The sequence below is a fragment of the Carcharodon carcharias genome, chromosome 1, assembly GCF_017639515.1.
Source record: "Carcharodon carcharias isolate sCarCar2 chromosome 1, sCarCar2.pri, whole genome shotgun sequence".
In the NCBI taxonomy this organism is placed as follows: Eukaryota; Metazoa; Chordata; class Chondrichthyes; order Lamniformes; family Lamnidae; genus Carcharodon; species Carcharodon carcharias.
Genome location: NC_054467.1, coordinates 21,629,430 through 21,649,270, shown reverse-complemented (window position 1 = coordinate 21,649,270; position 19,841 = coordinate 21,629,430). Strand labels below are relative to the sequence as shown.

At 41.6% G+C, this 19,841-nt stretch overlaps 1 protein-coding gene across 4 annotated transcripts in view; it reads left to right on the top strand.

The window, feature by feature from the left end:
- Positions 1–19,841, top strand: part of LOC121278110 (dihydropyrimidinase-related protein 1-like) — a 60,414-nt gene that overhangs the window by 3,917 nt on the left and 36,656 nt on the right. Inside the window, exons 3-4 of one of the 4 annotated variants that reach the window (XM_041188211.1) lie at positions 480–491; positions 7,462–7,484. The exons of the other annotated variants lie outside the window; for them this stretch is intronic. Of the exons in view, the coding sequence (XP_041044145.1) occupies positions 480–491; positions 7,462–7,484 (35 nt within the window). The remainder of the gene's footprint in view (positions 1–479; positions 492–7,461; positions 7,485–19,841) is intronic. 4 annotated transcript variants of the gene reach the window in all.

Below are 19,841 nucleotides of genomic sequence, written 5' to 3'. Positions count from 1 at the left end.
CCGACAGTAGCCTTTCATCTCCGGTGACTGAGATCAGTTCCAACTCAGACAGGAACAAAAGTCTCTTCCGCCTGATAATACAATTTGGCTGTTGACCAGCCCAAACAGCGGTGCTGTCGCCAAGAATTGTACATTGAGTTCATTCTTTGGGGACATTGTAAATATGATCTGAGTGTACCGACTTCATGGGCCATCAAGGTTGGTGGTTAGTGAAGTTTCGGATTTGAGACAGAACAATGGACAGATTAAGTGATAGTGTTAAGGCCTCTCAGCTGAGGCTACGCCCTTTCCCAATCAAACTATGTAAATGTGCACTAATATCACAATCATGCCGCATCAATGGGGCACAAAGTGTTATTCATTCTGAGGCATTTGAAAAGGCCAGGAATCTAATTCATGAATGATAATATTGTACTATAAACTGCAAGAGTGAATTGAAAGTCATTTCCAGCTATGAGATTGTGTTTCAGCCTTCTAAGGTGTTCTATTGTGTATTTCTAACATCAGCATGCAAACATAAACTGATAGAGCAGGCTTTAGTGCACTGACATGTATCAAGATGCTTAACAAAAAGGGAGTTTAGGGAACATTTAGTTCCTCAAGCTCATTCCACTATTCAATGGCTGATCTGCGACCCATTTCCATATACTCACCTTTGTCCTATATCTCTTAACACCTTTGGTTAATATGAATCCATCAATCTCAGATTTAAAATTAACAATTGAGCATCAGTTGCCATTTGAGGGGGAGACCCTTTGTGTGACAGAAAAGTTTCTTAATTTCTCTCTTGTAAGGTCTGGTTTGAAGTCTTAGATTCTACCTCCTAGCCTTAGACTCCCTAATCCAGCAGAAATAATTTCTCTCTAGCTACCCTGTTGGTTCCCCTTAACAGTTTGAAAGCTTCGATTAGATCACCCAACCTTCTAAATTCCAGGGAACACACCGCTTGTTTGTGTAGAAGGGGAAAAGTTAAGATGCAACTAGTTAGTTTTGGAGGATGCTTTTAAATATACTGCAGTAAGGAGAGAAGTACAGTAAGAAGAGGAAATTTGAAAGAAAGTTCCAGAATGTTTGAGCAACATGACGGAATGGTCCCCTGACAATGGTGGAGCAGAGAGACAGCGGTTGCCAAGTAGTTTCAAGTTGGAAGACTGGTGTAGGGATAGAGGTGGCTTCATGTTTACAGTAAAGAGAGGCCTCAGTGACTTGGGAACAAAGACACAGGGTGATAGCTGAGTGGGACTTAATGTGTGATAGTTGTGGGTTTTGGAGTTCTGGATAAGTTTGATTTTGTGAGGTGAATCTTGGTAGGCCGGTGGGGAGTGTGTGTTGGAAGCATGTAGGTGACAAAGCATCGAGTGAGGATTTCAGCAACATGAAAAGAGAGGGAGAGGCAGAGGTGGGTCATATTCTGAAGTGGAGTCAATAGCTTTGTCATAAGAGTCTACAGCAAAGTTTTATGCTGTCAAAGACAGCTTAAGCAAATGGTTAAATAGGAAAATTCAGGATTAAGGTGTGGGGTTTCTGACGAGCAAAAGAGAATGGCTTGGTTCTTGCCAATGCTGAGGTTCAGAAAGTTTTGGCTCATCCATAACTTAATGAAGCAAACAGCTGGACAGCACAGGAACAGCTGCAAACATGGGCCTGATGTTGAGGAAACAAACATTAAGTTTCAGCAGTATACATTTGGATGATGACCTCCATACTTATGTTAATGTTGTCAAGCAATTGCATGTAGATGAGAAATATGGACCAATGATGAAACTTCAGGGTACCCCAAAGGTAACTGTGTGGCAAGGGAGGAAAAGCCAGAAAAGAAGATATGCTAGCTACATTGAAACAGATAGGAAAGGTACCATGGAAGATAGCTGATGCAGGAGTATGGTATTGATCAATGATTAGAGGCATGAGAGAGATTGAGGAAGGCAAGGAGGGGTAACACACCATGGTTGCAGCCACACAGGTTATGGTTGGTTGCTTTGACACTGGTGTTGTAGGTGGACTAGAAATCACACTGAAAGATCTTGGATAGGGAATGATGGTCATGGAATTAGGTTGTGATACATTCAAGAAGATGCAGCGGTTGGAGGATGTAATCACATTTATAAATTGTGTGGCTCCAAAAATGGTGAACAAAGCCATAACGCAAACTCCTGAACACTGACTTTGCCTTCCTGGCCGCATGCTAGCTAGCATTGTTAATGGTTCCTTTTGCTTAGAATTCTCTCTTTTCCCTGTATACAGTTCCTCCAAAAATCCACCCTTGACTTATCTGTTGCCTTCAACTATCATTCCATTTCTAAGTTTGCTTACGTTCTCTAAGGTCCTCGTGTTGTCACAACCTAGCTCAGTGTTTTCTCATCCAATATACCCCCGTTTGAATCCCTTCAGTCTGTCTTCTGCCCTACTAATAGCAATGATTTTTTTTTGGCTAAATTGTTAAATCATATCCTTTGTAATGGTGACCATAGTGCATTAACTTCCCTTGTTCTCCTGGATCTCTCTAAAGCTTTCAACCACAGTTTCATCATACAACATGTCTTCTCCACTATATCATCACAGAGGATTGCCTTTGAATGGTTCTACTATTAGAGCACAGGCTAACCAGAATGATACTGGGGTTTAAAGGGTTAACTATGGAAAAGAACGTGGATGCTGGGTTAATCAAAACTTTCAGAAATAAGCTGGACAGATATTTCCTTGGTAAAGGTATTGATCATCAGCCATGATTTAATTAAATGTTGGATCAGATTCAAGAGACTGACTAGCTTACTCCTGTTTCCATGCTTTAACCGCAAAGGCTTCTCTTCTCAGTTCCTCACACTAACTTCTGGAATCACCCAAGTATCCATAGTTGGCCCTTTCCTCTTTCCCAATTACGTGCTACCCTTCAATGACACTATTGAAAGGCCCAAGATCAGTTTCTACATGTAACTGATGACAGCCATCTTTATCTGAACATTCGACTTGAAGCATTAACTCTATTTCTCTCTCTACAGATGTTGCCAGACCAGTGAGTGTTTCCAGCACTTTGTTTTTATTTCAGATTTCCAGCGTCCACAGTATTTTGTTTTGAACTTTATCTGTGTTGTCCGACTGCCTGTGCAACATCAGGTCATGCTTATGCAAAAAAAAACTCCATAAACATCAGAAGGTCAAAGCTTTAATTTTCAGCCCCTGCCATAAACCCCAATCTCTCTGACTCCATCCCTCTCCTAGCCACTTGCTCAGAATGATTAAGAGAGTACAAAAACTCAACACGGTGTTCAGTCTAGATCTGCACTTCAAACTCCCACATTATATCCTTAGCTTGACTATTTACTTCCAATCCTGCAACTTGTTCATCTCCACCTATACTTTAGCTCCTTTGCTCCTGAAATCCTCACCCATGCTTTTGCCTCCTTTAGACTGGATTTTTTTTTCATTCTTCCATGGGATGTGGGCATTTCTGGCAAAGCCAACAGTTGTTGCCTATCCCGAATTATTCTCGAACTGAGTGCTGATTTCACCAGTGCTCTCCTTTACAGCCTTCTAGCATCACCCCTGCAGAAAGTCCAACTTGTCCAAAGGCAGACTTCCATATACCATCCCTCATTAAGTGTTTTTTGCCCATCACTCGTGTTCTTGTTCCCTATCCCAAATGTATGCAATTTAAAATCTTCAAATCTTGAAAATCCACTTCTTCTATCTTGTATCCTTGTGTTCTTGTGTATCTCCTCCTAAACCTCTTGGTCCTCCCTTATTGTTAAACTGCTAAGCTCTGCTTCTGTCCCTGGCCACCATGCTAGTTGACATTATAAATTGTTCTCTTGCCTTCGGGCATTGCCCTCCTCCTTCCAAAGCCCTTGTTTGTCTTCAAAAGCAAAATGCTGTGATGCTGGAAATCTGAAATAAAAACAGAAAATACTGGGAATACTCAGCAGGTCTGACAGCATCTGTGGAGAGAGAAATAGAGTTAACGTTTCAGGTCGATGGTCCTTCATTAGAATTTGGAGTATTTAGAAATGTAACAGTTTTTAAGTAAGGCAGGGAAAGGGATAGTGGGGAAAGAAGAAAAGGAAAGCTCTGTGATAGAGTGGAAGGCAGGAGAGATTAAATGACAAAAGAGATAGTACAGCAAGGCAAAAGTAGATGGTAATGGGACAAGTAAAACAAAAGGTGGGTCTAGAGGAAGTGTAAATAGGAAAGTGGAATCAATGCCAACACCCACTGTCCAAAAACAAAAAGAAAGACACAAAATCGCTGAAAAGAAATGAGGATAGAGGGTATTGTTTGACATTTTTGAACTCATTGTTAAGTCTGGAAAGCTGTAAAGTGCCTTGTTGAAAGATGAAGTGTTCCTTGAGTTTACGTTGAACTTAATTGGAACAGTGTAGGAGGCCGAGGACAGCAAGGTCAGAGTGGAGGTGGGGCAGAGATTTAAAATGACAGGCTACTGAAAGCTTAGGGTCATAAATGCAGACTGAATGGAGGTGTTCTGCAAAGCAGCCACCTAACCGGCATCAGGTCTCCTCATTGTAGAGGAGATTTGTATGTGTTTCTCCATTTCAGATTACTTCCCATCTTATGCAACATCCACCGACCTCACAGTGGATCCAAGATTGAGCTTTTGACACCAACCCTCTCCATCACAAAGGTTGCCAGCTTCCACCTCCTATAACACATCGATCTTTGCCCATGTCTCAATCTATTTGCTTTTGAAATCTTCATCTATGCCTTTGCCACATCAAGACTCAAATACTCTAAATGCTTTCCGGGACAACATTCCATCTTTCACACACTGCAAACTTCAGCTTGTCCACAACCCACGTTCTTTCCTGCACCAATTTCTGCTCGCCAGTACCCCAGTTTTCAATGTCCTACATCCAATTGCCCAACTCCTAGAATTAAAATTCTTATCATTTAGATTCCCCTTTTCAACGCAGCATTCCACTTGAACTCTCCATTCCTTTGACTGCAGACACTTGTACTTCCCTTGCTCTCTTTGTCCCACAATTGATGGCCATGCCTTTAGCTGCCTAGGTTTCAGGCTTGGGAATCTTCTCCTGACATATTTCCCCAGCACTTCAAATCTGTCTTGTCCTTTTAAGATCTTCTTTAAAATCCACCTCCTTGATCAAGCTTCTGATCGATTAACCCCAGGGGTGAAGGGGAGACAGACAGAATGGTCACATTTCCTGCCTGCTTCTTTTATTTAATCACTTTTTTTTATCCTTATGCCTCTATGCAATACCTTGTGACATGCAACCTATATAAAAGGCATTCTATAAATACAAAATGTTGTTGGAAGATCTGTTGAAGGATACTCTCACTTTTTTTTCTCGTGAATGAACTGTAGACTATATGGTATATGTCAAAGGTCATTTTATATAAGGGAAAAGCTACTATGAACAATAAATGTTGACTTGCAAGGATAAATTTTCCATTTGGGTCTCCTATCAGCCATTAGCCAAACACTGAATTGCTAATACTCTCCTGATCATTAATAGGCTGACTTTATCTGATTTTGTGGGTCAGTTTCACTTATGCATTAAGAGTGAGTCCTGCCCCATGGTGATGGTGGAAGCTTGCTGGGAAGAAAGTGGGAAATTTTATCTACTCATCCCTTACAAGAAGTGATAAGTACAGTTAAAGGGAAGCAGGTACTTAAATCTGTATGCAGGTGAAAATGGTCATGGTATCCTCAAGGCTTGCTAATAGTTAATATTTATCATATATATTTTGGTAACAGAAATGTCTGGCAAAAAACACAGCGAATGCCCAATAATGTGGAGTTGCAACACTCCTACCCCCTGTTTGATAGCTGTTAAGTGAAACTGGCATCAGAAAATGGAAGTATCTTCTTGGTATTCCAGAACATGCTGCCTTGAGGCCAGAATGACAGCATGTCTGGAAAGAGACTGAAGAAGAGGATGTGAGGGTCCACATCTACTATCATGACTCTGTGATACTTATTAGCTGTAGATGTCATACCAGGAAAGCATGGATCTTCAGCTGTCTACTGACTTGGAGCCTATGTAGCATGTTCTGTATCTTATTGCCAGATTGATGTGCCTGCACCTCCTAAATGGTGTGTGGGTGAACCCTATCAAGTGGTGCTTTTGTTCCATCCTATCCTGCTTGACATCTCTCCATTGTTCCACCTCCTCCTTCAAAAAACCTAAGTTGCATTTCCATTGGGAAGGCCGTTGTAAAAATATTGTGGATACATTAAGAAAATGACAGTGCCAAACATTTGCTGCAAGACGTCCTGCAAAATGAAATCTGATGAGCTCAGGATAGTGGTTAAAAAGGACAAAAGAGCTCAGCTCCCGAGGTGAGGTGAGAATGACTGCCCTTCACATCAAGGCAGCATTTGACCGAGTGTGGCACCAGGGAACACTAGCAAAACTGGAGTCAATGGGAATCAGGGGAAAATTCTCTGGTTGGAGTCATACCTAGCACAAAGGAAGATGGTTGTGGTTGTTGGTGGTCAATCATCTCAGTCCCAGGACGCCACTGCAGGAGTTCCTCAGGGTAGTGCCCTAGGCCCAGCCATCTTCAGGCTGCTTCATCAGTGACCTTCCTTCCATCATAAGGTCAGAAGTGGGGATGTTCACTGAAGATTGCACAGTGTTCAGCACCATTCACAACTCCTCAGATACTGAAGCAGTCCATGTCTAAATGCAGCAAGACCTGGACAATATCCAGTCTTGGGCTGACAAGTGACAAGCAATGACCATCTCCAATGAGAGAGAATCTAACCATCGCCCCTTGACGTTCAATGGCATTACAATCACTGAATCCCCCATTATCAACATCCTGGGGGTAACCATTGACCAGAAACTGAATTGGACTAGCCATTTAATTACTGTGGCTATAAGATCAGGTTGGAGGCTAGGAATCCTGCGGTGAGTAACTCACCTCCTGACTCCCCAAATCCTGTCCACCATCTACAAGGTACAAGTGAGGAGTGTGATGGAATACTTTCCACTTTCCTTGAGTGCAGCTCCAACAACACTCAACGAGCTTGACACCATCCATGACAAAGCAATCGTCTTGATTGGCACCCCATCCACAAACATTCACTCCCTCCCTGACACACAGTAGCAGCAGTGTGTACCATCTACAAGATGCACTACAGAAACTCAGCAAGGCTCCTTAGGCAGTACCTTCTAAACCCACAACTGCTACCATTTAAGAGGTCAAGGGTAGCAGATATATGGGAACACACCACCTGGAAGTTCCCCTCCAAGGCACTCACCATCCTGATTTGGAAACATAGCACCGTTCTTTCACTGTCACTTGGTCAAAATCCTGGAACCACCTCCATAACAGCACTGTGGGTGTACCTACACCAAGTGGACTGCAGTGGTTCAAGATGGTAGCTCACCACCACCTTCTCAAGGCAAATGTTTGTTGGCCTTCATTGCGAGAGGATTTGAGTTCAGAAGTAGGGATGCCCTACTGCAGTTATACAAGGCCTTGGTGAGACCACACCTGAAGTATTGAGTGCAGTTTTGATCTCCCTACCGAAGAAAGGATATACTTGCCATAGAGGGAGTGCAGCAAAGGTTCACTAGGCTGATACTGGGATATGCAGGACTGTCATATGAGGAGAGAATGGTTCGACTGGGCCTGTATTCACTGGAGTTTAGAAGAATGAGAGAGGATCTGATTGAAACGTATAAAATTCTAACAAGATAAGACAGACTAGATGCAGGGAGGATGTATCCCCTGGTTGAGGAGTCTAGAACCAGGGGCCACAGTCTCAGGATACGGGGCAGGCCATTTAAGACTGAGATGAAGAAAATTTTCCTCACTTAAAGGTTGATAAACCTGTGGAATTTTCTACCACAGAAGGGGTTCACTGAGTATATTCAAGAAAGAAATTGATAATTTTTTGGATATTAGGAGCAACAAGGGGTATGGAGAGAAAGTGGACATATGGCATTGAATTAGAGGATCAACCATGATTATATTGAATGGTGGAGCAGGCTCGAAGGGCCAAATGGCCTACTCCTGCTCCTAGTTTCCTAGTTTGTATGTAATTAGGGATGGGAAATAAATGCTGGCCTAGCCAGCGATGCCCACATCCCATAAGTGAATTAAAAAAAGACACAAAGAGGAAATATGAAATGAAAATATCAAAGGATATAAAATAAATAGTGAAGTAATCCAAAGACCCATAAGTAACTGAAGAAGAATTGAGATACAGATATGGTTACTAAGAGATGAACAAGATTTCTGCAAGGCAGTCTCTGATGTTTTGAGTGGACATTTTGAGGTGGTTACAAAGACCAACTTTTAGGATGGATAATTGGCCATATTGGGTTTGATTATTGCAGTATTCCTCATCTCATTAGAATAAGTGCAGTCCAGTCTCCATCCTTTGCTTATTTTGTAGCAGTATTGTTAATTGTTGTAAGCAACTGGCTACATCATCTTTTCTTCTTGGAAGTGTGATGTTCTATTGATAATTGAAATTATGAACCAAATGTTTGAATTCACAAATTTCTTCATGAGTCCTAGCTAATAACAAATGGGTAATTATATGACCAATTAAAACTCCAAATAACTCCTGGTATAACACCTGCCAATCAATTCAACCAAAGAATCTCACCATTATGGAAGCAACGATCACTTAAACCAGGGTGGGGGTAACCTATTTGTTAAACTACCTTTTTAATGGCCCAATCAATTTGCTCTGGATTTGCAAATCGGTTATCATATATTGTCCTGGGAAATGTGTAATTATTAACTTTTGGAACACCTTTGGAACATTTTTAAAATTATCAATTACTGAAAGAATAAAAAAATGGAAAATAATTGTACAATGTTAGTCTGCCACTGCAGCTGAGTCATAACACTAAGATGTAATGAATGCTGACAACCTATTGTCAATTGTATGAAGCTTTCTGGGTCTCTTTTAAACTATTGTTTTGTTACTATATATAATCTATAAATTGAGAAAAAAGAACAAAGTTATTTTTAACAACCCTGAGGATATCCATCCTTCCTATTCAAAACTGATGATTATTTCCATTTCATATTTATTATTATGCTGAAAAACACTCCATGATCCATGGCTTAAAAAAAAAGCATGAATTGAGCGTCGTTGTAAATTAACTTAAAAATTCACAAGTCATGCAAAAAAAAGTAGTACAGACATAATGCACATTACAGTTACAGTTGGTCAAGATAGCTGATAATAATAGTGCTGCAGGCAGCAAATGTTTCTGATACTGCTTCAATTTGGGTTTGAAAGTCTTCACTGGCCACAAGCAATGTTACCCCAAACTGAGGGTTGGGCAGCAGAATACTATTCCTAGATGGGGTTCCTCACACCGTCCAACTAGTACTAACATATTGCTATTTGTCAGTCTCATTCATACATACTTAAAACATTTATTTGTGTGTGTGTGAAATGTCATTAAGTAGAATCCAAGCGTTTTGATTTTGGAGGCCACAACTGCAGGTCGCGTAAAGCTAAACCCCTTTGAGTGCAGTTACCTGCAGGAACATAGGATTGGTGAATTTGCCTCATCAATATTAAAACCAAATTCCTGTTAACCTAAAGTTGTTGACATACTGCATGTTCTGAATTAGAATTTATCCATCGGAGGGGAGACTTTGTCCTGAGTGAGACAGAGATTGAGTGAGTATAACTGGGAATTTGGTGCAAAGTGGGAATTCGGTGCATAGGGGGAAAGAGGGGCTTTAGATAAGGTTTACTCCTAAAGTAAAGTGTGCTGAGTGGGGAGTTCAGTGAAGCGTGGGGAGGAAGCTTTTTTTCTTCTACTCTTTTTCAACCTTTAGTATTTGATTTCCATGTTGGTGCAGCAGAAGGAGAAGGTAAACCAGTACAAAAACAGAAATACCTGGAAAAACTCAGCAGGTCTGGCAACATCAGCAGAGAAGAGCAAAGTTGACGTTTTGAGTCCTCATGACCCTTCAACAGAACTATGTAGAAATAGGAAAGATAAACCAGCTTATATTTCACCCCTTTCCTATTTCTACTTAGTTCTGTTGAAGGGTCATGAGGACTCGAAACGTCAACTTTGCTCTTCTCCGCCGATGCTGCCAGAGCTGCTGAGTTTTTCCAGGTATTTCTGTTTTTGTTTTGGATTTCCAGCATCCGCAGTTTTTTGTTTTTGTCTCTGAAGATAAACCAGTAACTGGTATTATTAGTTCTATCAGTATAGTAAGTACTGTATTGTTTTATCAGCCTTGTAAAGTTCACTGACAGTGCTAAACCTATAGGGAGGTGCAGGCTTTATTAATTATAATTAATTAACGATCCTTAATTACTTAACACATATTGGAGATGGCAGGGCAGGTAATGTGCTACAATTGCACGATGTGGGAGCTTCTGGATACCGGTGTGATCCAGGACAAACCCATCTGCAGTAAGTGTTTGCGGCTGCAGGAACTTCGGCTCCAAGTTATTGAGCTGGAGGCCCAGCTGCAGACACTGCGGCATATCAGGGAGAGGGAAAGTTACCTGGACACTTTATTCCAGGAGGCAGTCATACCCTTTAGGATAGACTCTTCTGATTTGGTCAGTGGTCAGGGACAGGAGAGTGTGACAGCAAGTGAGGCAGGTAATCATGGGAGATTTTAATCTACATATAGCTGGAAAAGTTAGATGGGCAAAGGTAGCCTAGATGAGGAGTTCATAGAATGTTTCTGGGATAGTTTCTTAGAACAGCGTGTTCTGGAGCTAACCAGAGAGCAGGCTATAAAAGACCTGGTATTGTGCAACGGGATGAAATTAATTAATGATCTCATAGTGAAGGCACCCCTAGGTAGCAGCGACCAGAATGCAATTGATGTTTACATTCAGTTTGGGGGGGAGAGGAGTGTGTCCGAGACTATGTTTTTAAACTTAAATAAGGGCATGAAAGCAGAGCTGGCTAAAGTGAATTAGCAAATTAGGTTAAGGGATAGGTCAATAGAGATGCAGTGGCAAATATTTAAGGGGATATTTCAGAATACGCAGAATAGGTACGTTCCAACGAGTAAGAAAAAGAGAAAGGGATGGACACACTATCTGTGATTAACTAGAAAGGTTAAAGATAGCATCAAACTTACAGAAAAAGTATATAATTGTGCAAAGATAGGTCGAAGGCCAGAAGATTTTGATAGAATAAAAGGAATAGCAAAGGATGAGTAAAAGGTTAATAAGGAGGGAAATAATAAAGCACGAGAGAAAGCTAGCCAGAAATTTCAAGACAGATAGTAAGAGTTTCTATAAATATTTTAAAAAGAAATGAGTTAACAAAGTAAATGTTGGTCCTATAGAAATTGAGTCTGGATAATTGATAATGGAAACAAGGAAATGGCAGATGAATTGAACAGGTATTTTCACTATAGGGGATACAGGTAACATCCCACAGGCAGCTGTATATCAGGAAATGGAAGGTAGGGAGGAACTCAGGAAAGTTAGTCACCAGAGAAGTGGTACTGAGTAAATTGTTGGAGCTGCGGGCTGACACGTGCCCAGGTCTTGATGGACTTCATCCTAGGGTCTTAAAATAAGTGGCTAGTGAGATAATTGATGCGTGGTTTTAGTTTTCCAAAACTCCTTAGATTCAGGGAAGGTCCCATTAGATTGGAACATAGCAAATGTAACTTCATTTTTCAAAAAGGGAAACTACAGGCCAGCTAGCTTAATATTTAGGGAAAATGTTAGAAGCTATTATTAAAGAAGCTATAGCAGGGCACTTGGATAAGTTGAAGGTAATCAGGTGGAGTCAACATGGTTTTATGACAGGGAAATCACGTTTAACCAACTTATTGGAGTTCTTTGAGGAAGCAACATGTGCTGTGTATAAAGAGGAACCAGTGGGTATACCGTACTTAGATTTCCAGAAGGCATTTGATAAAATGCCACATCAATGGTTATTGTGGAAAATAAAGCTCATGGTACAGGGGATAACATATTGACATGGATGGAAGATTGGCTGACTAACAGGAATCAGCGAATGGGCATAAATGGGTCTTTTTCAGGCTGGCAAGATGTAATGAGTGATGTACTACAGAGATCAGTGCTGGGACCTCAACTGTTTATAATTTGTATAAATTACTATAATTTGTATAAATTACTTGGATGAAGGGATGGACAGGCTGTTTGCCAAATTTGCTGATGACACAAAGATAGGTAGGAAAGTAAGTTGTGAAGAAGACAAGGAAACTACAAAAATAAATAGATAGGTTAAGTAAGTGGACAAAGGTCTGGCAAATGGGGAAATGTGGGAAAACGTGAAATTATCCATTTTGGCATGAAGAATAAAAGAAGCATATTATCTTAATGGTGAGAAATTGCAGAGCTCTGAGATGAGAGGGATCTGGGTGTCTTAGTGCATGAATCACAAAAGGCTAGTATGCAGGTACAGGAAGTAATTATGAAAGCTAATAGAATGTTATTTATTGCAAGGGGAATTGAATACAAAAGTAGGGAGGTAATGCTTCAGTTATATAGAGTGCTTGTGAGACCACATCTAGAGTACTGTGTACAGTATTGGTCACCTTATTAAAGGAAGGATGTAAATATGTTGGAAGCAGTTCAGAGAAAGTTTACCAGACTAATACCTGGAATGGGTGGGTTGCCTTATGTGGAAAGGTTGAATGGGCAAGGCTTGTATTGCTGGAGCTTAGAAGAGTGAGAGGTGATTTGATTGAAACATATAAGATCCTGATTGGTCTTGAGCGGGTGTATATGGAGAGGATGTTTCCTCTTGTGGGATAATCTAGAGCTACAGGTCGCTGTTTAAAAATAAGGGGTCGCCCATTTAAAGTAGAGATCAGTTGAAATTTTTTCTCTCAGAGGGTCATGAGCCTTTGGACCTCTCTTCCTGAAAAGGCGGTGGAAGCAGAGTCTTTGAATATTTTTAAGGCAGTGGTGGATAGATTCTTGATAAGCAAGGGGGTGATAGGATATTAGAGGTAGGTGGGATGCAGATTTGAAGTTACTATTAGACCAGCTGTTATGACCAATGCAGTTGGTAGAGCGGAGTTATTTAAAAATCCCAAAGGGAAACTTTAAACAGCTGTCATAACCTATAATTTTAAGTGTTATGTTTGAGATGTGACTCTAAATTCAGGAATCAGACTATCAGTTCTTGAGGTTTTACAGTAAACTAATTGAAACGTTTTATTAATTTATGCAGGTTAAAAATATATATGCATGGCTACAAATTACTACTATCATAACTTTTAACAAATTCCCAAACTAATCTCCATTAAGGCAACAGCAACACATATACTTAACCAAACACCAGGCAAAGCATTTTCACCTTAAGAATTCAAAATGAGGTTCTTTTCACTGTGGAGCCATTTGGAGGCTAACAGCTGCCTTTTGATCTTTCCTTACCTCTGCTCTGCACAACCTAAAACTGCTGAAGTTATACCTACCACCACTGATTGAATTCAAATTCTCATGGTCTCAACAGACTCTTTGAATTTCATCTTTTAACAATGAGCCCCCTTTCATAGTACCAATTTTATTAGTAATATAAACATTTGGCTTGGTAACTGCTAGAAAGGCGTCAATTTTCACCCCCACTTTTTGAATGCTCAAAAATGCTTAAAAATTGCAAATGCACACTACCTCTATTACACATCGAAACTAGTACGTATCAAAGCACCCAGACTAACTGGCTTTAATCCAATTTAGACAAACCCGTAGACTAAACCTCAAACTTAATTGAAAAATATTTTCCAAAATATTGTATGCATTAATAGCTTCATGATATCAGCCATGGTCTTATTAAATGGTGGAGCAGGCTCGAGGGGCTGAATGGCCTACTCCTGCTCCTTGTTTTTGTTTATTTGTTCATGGGACATGGGCGTCGCTGGCCAGGCCAGCATTTATTTTCATCCCTAATTGCCCTTGTTCAGAGGGCATTTTAAGAGTGAACCACATTGCTGTGGGCCTGGAGTCACATGTAAGCCAGACCAGGTAAGGACAGCAGATTTCCTTCCTTAAAGGAAAGGGCATTAGTGAACCAGATGGGCTTTTGCAACAATCAACGATGGTTTCATGGTTATCATCAGACTTTAAATTCCAGATTTTTATTGAATTCACATTTTATGATCTGCTGTGGTGGAATTCAAACCTGGGTCCCCAGACCATTAGCCTGGGTCACTAGAATACCAGTCCAGCGACAATACCACCATGTAACCATCTCATTTGTATTATTGAGGTAAGAGCACTTTCCAAACCTCCAGAGAATTCTAGTAGGTTATATCAGCAAATAGGAAGTTAAGCTACAAATAATACTGGGCGGTTGAGTTTAGGGGCACATGTAGTCTACAAGTTGTAGTTTGGATATCTCCCTTATAGGTTCTTTTGCTGTTGAGGCAAAGGCACATTCTTTAAGGATCCTTTCAGTCCTTCTACCAACAAAAAGTTGAATGAATGCAGAAAACCCTCATATATGTTTATGGAATTTTCCTTACGTAGTTGTGCATGTTTTGTAGAAAGCCTGGTTAATTAAGAACTTGCCATTAAAAGGTGAAAGATCAAACTACATCAAATTCTAAAGTTGATGATGAAATGCATGAGGTTGGCTGAATTTAGTGTGCTTCTATACCAAACTGAATTGAATATAGTTCTATACCAGGCTGAATGCTCCATTGTGACGATTATCAGTCTAATAGAATTGGTTTGGGGTGAAAACAAAGGGGTTATGCTCATGTGTGGAATTAACTGTGTACTAGAATATTGATTTTCATCATTATCAGTAAAATTCTGCAACATATGTGAGTTACATAATTATTATTGGAGCATCATATCAATTTCAATAATGGTAGAGATTTGGATAGAGCTACCACTGCAATAGGGATGTGTGACTAGATATGCCTAGAATTATGAGAGTTCCTTATTGTTTTTAGATTTGTATGTTACACAAAATGGTCAGTCAAGGATGGCACAATATTAAAATAGCTGAAGAATGTTTGTTTAAAAAAAAAATCACCTTACACAGTGACCATCCATTGGAGTTTTGAGAAAGAGTCAAACCCTTGTTTCCAGCACATACAGCCCCTGAACTCAGGCAACTATATCTCAGTGATCTTCAAACAGGGGTACATCCATCCTTAGAGGTCGTGGAGGGTTTCAGAGGGTCCATGAAATAAGTAAATGAGCGCCGGCTGGAAACATTGTGTGGTGCATGGAAAAAAATCATGTTAATTATTAGGATCAAGTTTGCAAGCCTCAGTGATAAATGTGAGGAAATTAGTGAATGCCCATTGCTCCCACAAGCGTCTCCTCATTTCATGGCTGCACTGCAGTCACGTGTAAACATGTCAAATGTTTGTCAATGTGCTGCTGATGTAATCCTCTTCCAACTGCAGCTTGATGTCTCGTTAATGAACCAAGCAAAATTAGGGATTTATTTCTTGATCTTTTTTTTCTGTATGACCTATCCTGTGGGCTTGAGTGGCAGAAAAAGAAAATGTTTTAAAAATTAGCTTCGGCAGCTGAGACGGTAGGAAAATATCTGCTTCAAAATCAAGAGTGTTTAGGGCCTTTGTACTCGTTTGGGGTTAAACTACGAACTGTAGTTTAAATTGATATCTTCCATCAATTATTAAATTTAGATTACTAATCCATTTGAAAATGGGTTATAGATGGGTCATTACGGCACAGAAAGAGGCCAGTCAGCCCATCAGGTCTGTTCCAAATTTATATGTTTGATTTTCCTCAGAGCAATGCAGAGATGACACTAGTTGCTAAGTGTGCTAGAACTTTATTTACAGCGTTTTATACAAAGCTTTAAAACATCTACACCATCCTTCTAGCTCTTAGCTTCTAGCATAGCGTAGCTTCTGTGGTGTCTGTTTACTTTGCTCTGAGTTAACACCCAGTCTTAACTAATCAAGCACAGTGAGCATAGATGAGTTACCAGACTCTTACACTCAAACACAGAACAACTGAACCATTAAACATTACAAAGTCCATTGCAGCTGCCTGTAGAACAGTCCTGTCAGTCCAAGCCCCCTGCTCTTTCTCTGTAACCCTGCAAGTTTAATCAACCAAAAAGTTTTGAGAACCACTACTACATCTAACACCAGTAGATGTTAACATATCTGACTGGTGGTACATGTTAGTTCCATAATCTTGGAAACATTAACAATGAATTGGTTGGAAGTGCCCTTTCTGAAAGACTACTACACAGCCCATGGAAGATACCAACATTGTGTTTCAAAGCAGCAAGTTCCAAATTCTCAATGAATACATGCACTTATCAGAGGTCTCTACTCAAGGAAGGAGTGGGCTAGTTTAATATTTTTTATTTGTTCGTGGGAAGTATGCGTCACTGTCAAAACCAGCATTTATTGCCCATTCCAAATTTCCCTTGAGATGGTGGTGGTGAATGGCCTCCTTGAACTACTGGAATCCACATGGTGAAGGTTTTTTTTATTCATTCATGGGATGTGGGCTTCACTGGCTGGGCCAGTATTTATTACCCATCCATAGTTGCCCTTGAGAAGGTGGTGGTGAGCTGCCTTCTTGAACTGCTGCAGCCCATGTGTTGTAAGTACACCCACAGTGCTGTTAGGATTGGAGTTCCTGGATCTTGATCCAGTGACAGTGAAGGAACAGTGGTATATTTCTAAGTCAGGATGGTGAGCGACTTGGAGGGGAACTTCCAGGTGGTGGTGTTTCCATCTATCTGCTGTCCTTGTCCTTCCAAATGATAGTGGTTGTGCGTTTGGAAGGTGCTGTCTAAGAAGCCTTGATAAATTCCTGCAGTGCACCTTGTAGATGGTACACACTGCTGCTACTGTGCGTCGGTAGTGGATGTAGTGAATGCTTATGGATGTGGTGCCAGTTAAGTGGGCTGCTTTGTCCTGGATGGTGTCAAGCTTCTTGAATGTTGTTGGAGCTGCACTCTTCCAGACAAGTGGGGAGTATTCCATCGCACTTCTGACTTGTGCCTTGCAGATGGTGGACAGGCTTTGGGGAGTCAGGAGGTGAGTTATTCATCGCAGGATTCCTACCCTGTGACCGGCTCTTGTAGCCACAGTATTTATATGGCTAGTCCAGTTCATTTTCTGGTCAATGGTAAACCCTAGGATGTTGATAGTGGGGGATTCAGTGATGGCAATGCCATTGAATGTCAAGGGTCGATGGTTAGACTATCTCTTGTTGGAAATGGTCATTGCCTGGCACTTGTGTGGTGTGAATGTTACTTGCCATTTGTCAGCCCAAGTCTGGATATTGTCCAGGTCTTGCTGCATTTAGACATGGACTGCTTCAGTATCTGAGGAGCCTCGAATGGTGCTGAGTGTTGTGCAATCATCAGTGAACATTCCCATTTCTGACCGTATGATGGAAGGAAGCTCATTGTTGAAGCAGCTGAAGATGGTTGGGCCCAGGGCACTATCCTGAGGAACTCCTGCAGTGATGTACTGGAATTGAGATGCTTGACCTCTAATAACCACAACCATCTTCCTTTGTGCTGGGTATGACTCCAACCAGCTGAGAGTTTTCCCCCTGACCCCTATTGACTCCAGTTTTGCTAGAGCTCCTTGATACCACACTCAGTCAAATGCAGCCTTAGTGTCAAGGGCAGTCACTTTCACCTCACCTTGGGAGTTCAGCTCTTTTATCCATGTTTGAACCAAGGCTGTCATGAGATCAGGAGCTGAGTGCCCCTGGCGGAACTCAAACTGGGAGTGAGTGAGCAGGTTATTGTTAAGCAAGTGCTGCTTGATGGCACTGTTGACGACGCCTTCCATTACTTTACTGATGATCGAGAGTAGAGTGGCTAGGCTTGGCTAGGGGTGTGGCAAGTTCTGGAGCACAAGTCTTCAGTACTATTGCTGGAATATTGTCAGGGCCTATAACTGTTGCAGGATTTGGTGCCTTCAGCCATTTTTTTGTTATCACATGGAGTGAATTGAATTGGCTGAAGACTGGCAACTGTGATGCTGGAGACCTCCGGAGGAGGCCGAGATGGATCATCTGCTCAGCACTTCTGGCTGAAGATTGTAGCAAATGCTTCAGCCTTATCTTTTGCACTGACGTGCTGAGCTCACCCCTCATTGAGGATGGGGATATTTGCGGAGCCTCCTCCTCCAGTGAGTTGTTTAATTGTCCATTCACGACTGGATGTGGCAGGACTGCAGAGCTTAGATCTGGTCCGTTGGTTGTGGGATCACTTAGCTCTGTCTATCACTTGCTGCTTATGCTGTTTGGCACGCAACTAGTCCTGTGTTATAGCTTCACCAGTTTGACACCTCATTTTTAGGTACACCTGGTGCTGCTCCTGGCATGCCCTCCTGCACTCTTCATTGAACTGGGGTTGATCCCCAGTTTCATGCAATGGTAGAGTGGGGGAATATGCCGGGACATGGGGTTACGGATTGTGTTTGAGTATAATTCTGCTGCTGCTGATTGTCCACTGCCCCTCGTCAATGCCCAGTCTTGAGTTGCTGGATCTCTTCAAAACCTATCCCATTTAACACGGTGGTAGTGCCAGACAACATGATAGAGGGTATCCTCAATGTAAACGTGGGACTTCGTCTCCACAGCGACAATGTGATGGTCACTCTTACCGATACTGTCATGGACAGATGCATCAGCAGCAGGCTGGTTGGTGAGGATGAAGTCATGTGTTTATTTATCTTGTTGGTTGCCTCACCACCTGCTGCAGACCCAGTATAGCAGCTATGTCATTTAGGACTCGGCCAGCTTGGTCAGTAGTGATGCTACTAAGCCAGTCTTGGTGATGGACATTGAAGTCCTCCATCCAGATACATTCTGCGCCCTCGGTGCTTCCTCCAAGTGGTATTCAACATGGAGGAGCACTGCTGAGGGAGGGTGATATGTGGTAATCAGCAGGAGGTTTCCTTGTTCATATTTGACCTGATGCCATGAGACTTCCCAGGGCAACTCCCTCCCAACTTAATACCACTGTGCCACCACCTCTGTTGGGGTTGTTCTGTCAGTGGGACAGGATATACCCAGGGATGGTGATGGTGGTGTCTGGGACATTATCTGTAAGGTATGATTCCATGAGGATGACGATGTCAGGCTGTTGCTTGACTAGTCTGTGAGACAGCTCTCCCAATTTTGGCACAAGTCCCCAAATGTTAATAAGGAGGACTTTGCAGGGTTGATAGGGCTGAGTTTGCCATTGTCATTTCCGGTGCCTAGGTCGATGCCGGGTGGTCCGTCCGGTTTCATTCCTTTTTTGAGACTTTGTAGCAATTTGATAAAACTGAGTAGCTTGCTAGGCCATTTCAGAGGGTTTGTAAGAGTCAACCACATTGTTGTGGGCCAGGAGTCACATGTCAGCCAGACCAGGTAAGGACAGCAGATTTCCTTCCCCAAAAGGGCATTAGTGAACCAGATAGATTTTTAAAACAATCGCCAATGGTTTCATGGTCATCATTAGACTTTTAATTCCAGATTTTTATTGAATTCCACCATCTGCTGTGACAGGATTCAAACCCAGGTCCCCAGAGCATTACCCTGGGTCTCTAGATTAATAGTCTAGCGATACTACAATACCACTACACCATCGCCTCCCTTTAGGTATCCCCAGAGTGCCATTCAGGAGGGACTTCCAGGATTTTGACACAGCTATAGGGAAGGAAAGGTGATATAGTTCCAAGTCAGGATGATATGTGATTTGGAAGGGTAATAAATATTTGTATTTTGTTAAATGGATAATACCAGTCTACAAGAGACATTGTGCTGTCCACTGTAGCACCAGCCTGAGATCTTAAAATATACTTACTCTCCTCTGAGCCAATCTCCGTCTCTGGGCTGACTGATTCTCCTGTCCCTCAGTACATGCTCCATGACATCTCACCCAAGCTGACTACTTTTCTTCCTGCCTTTC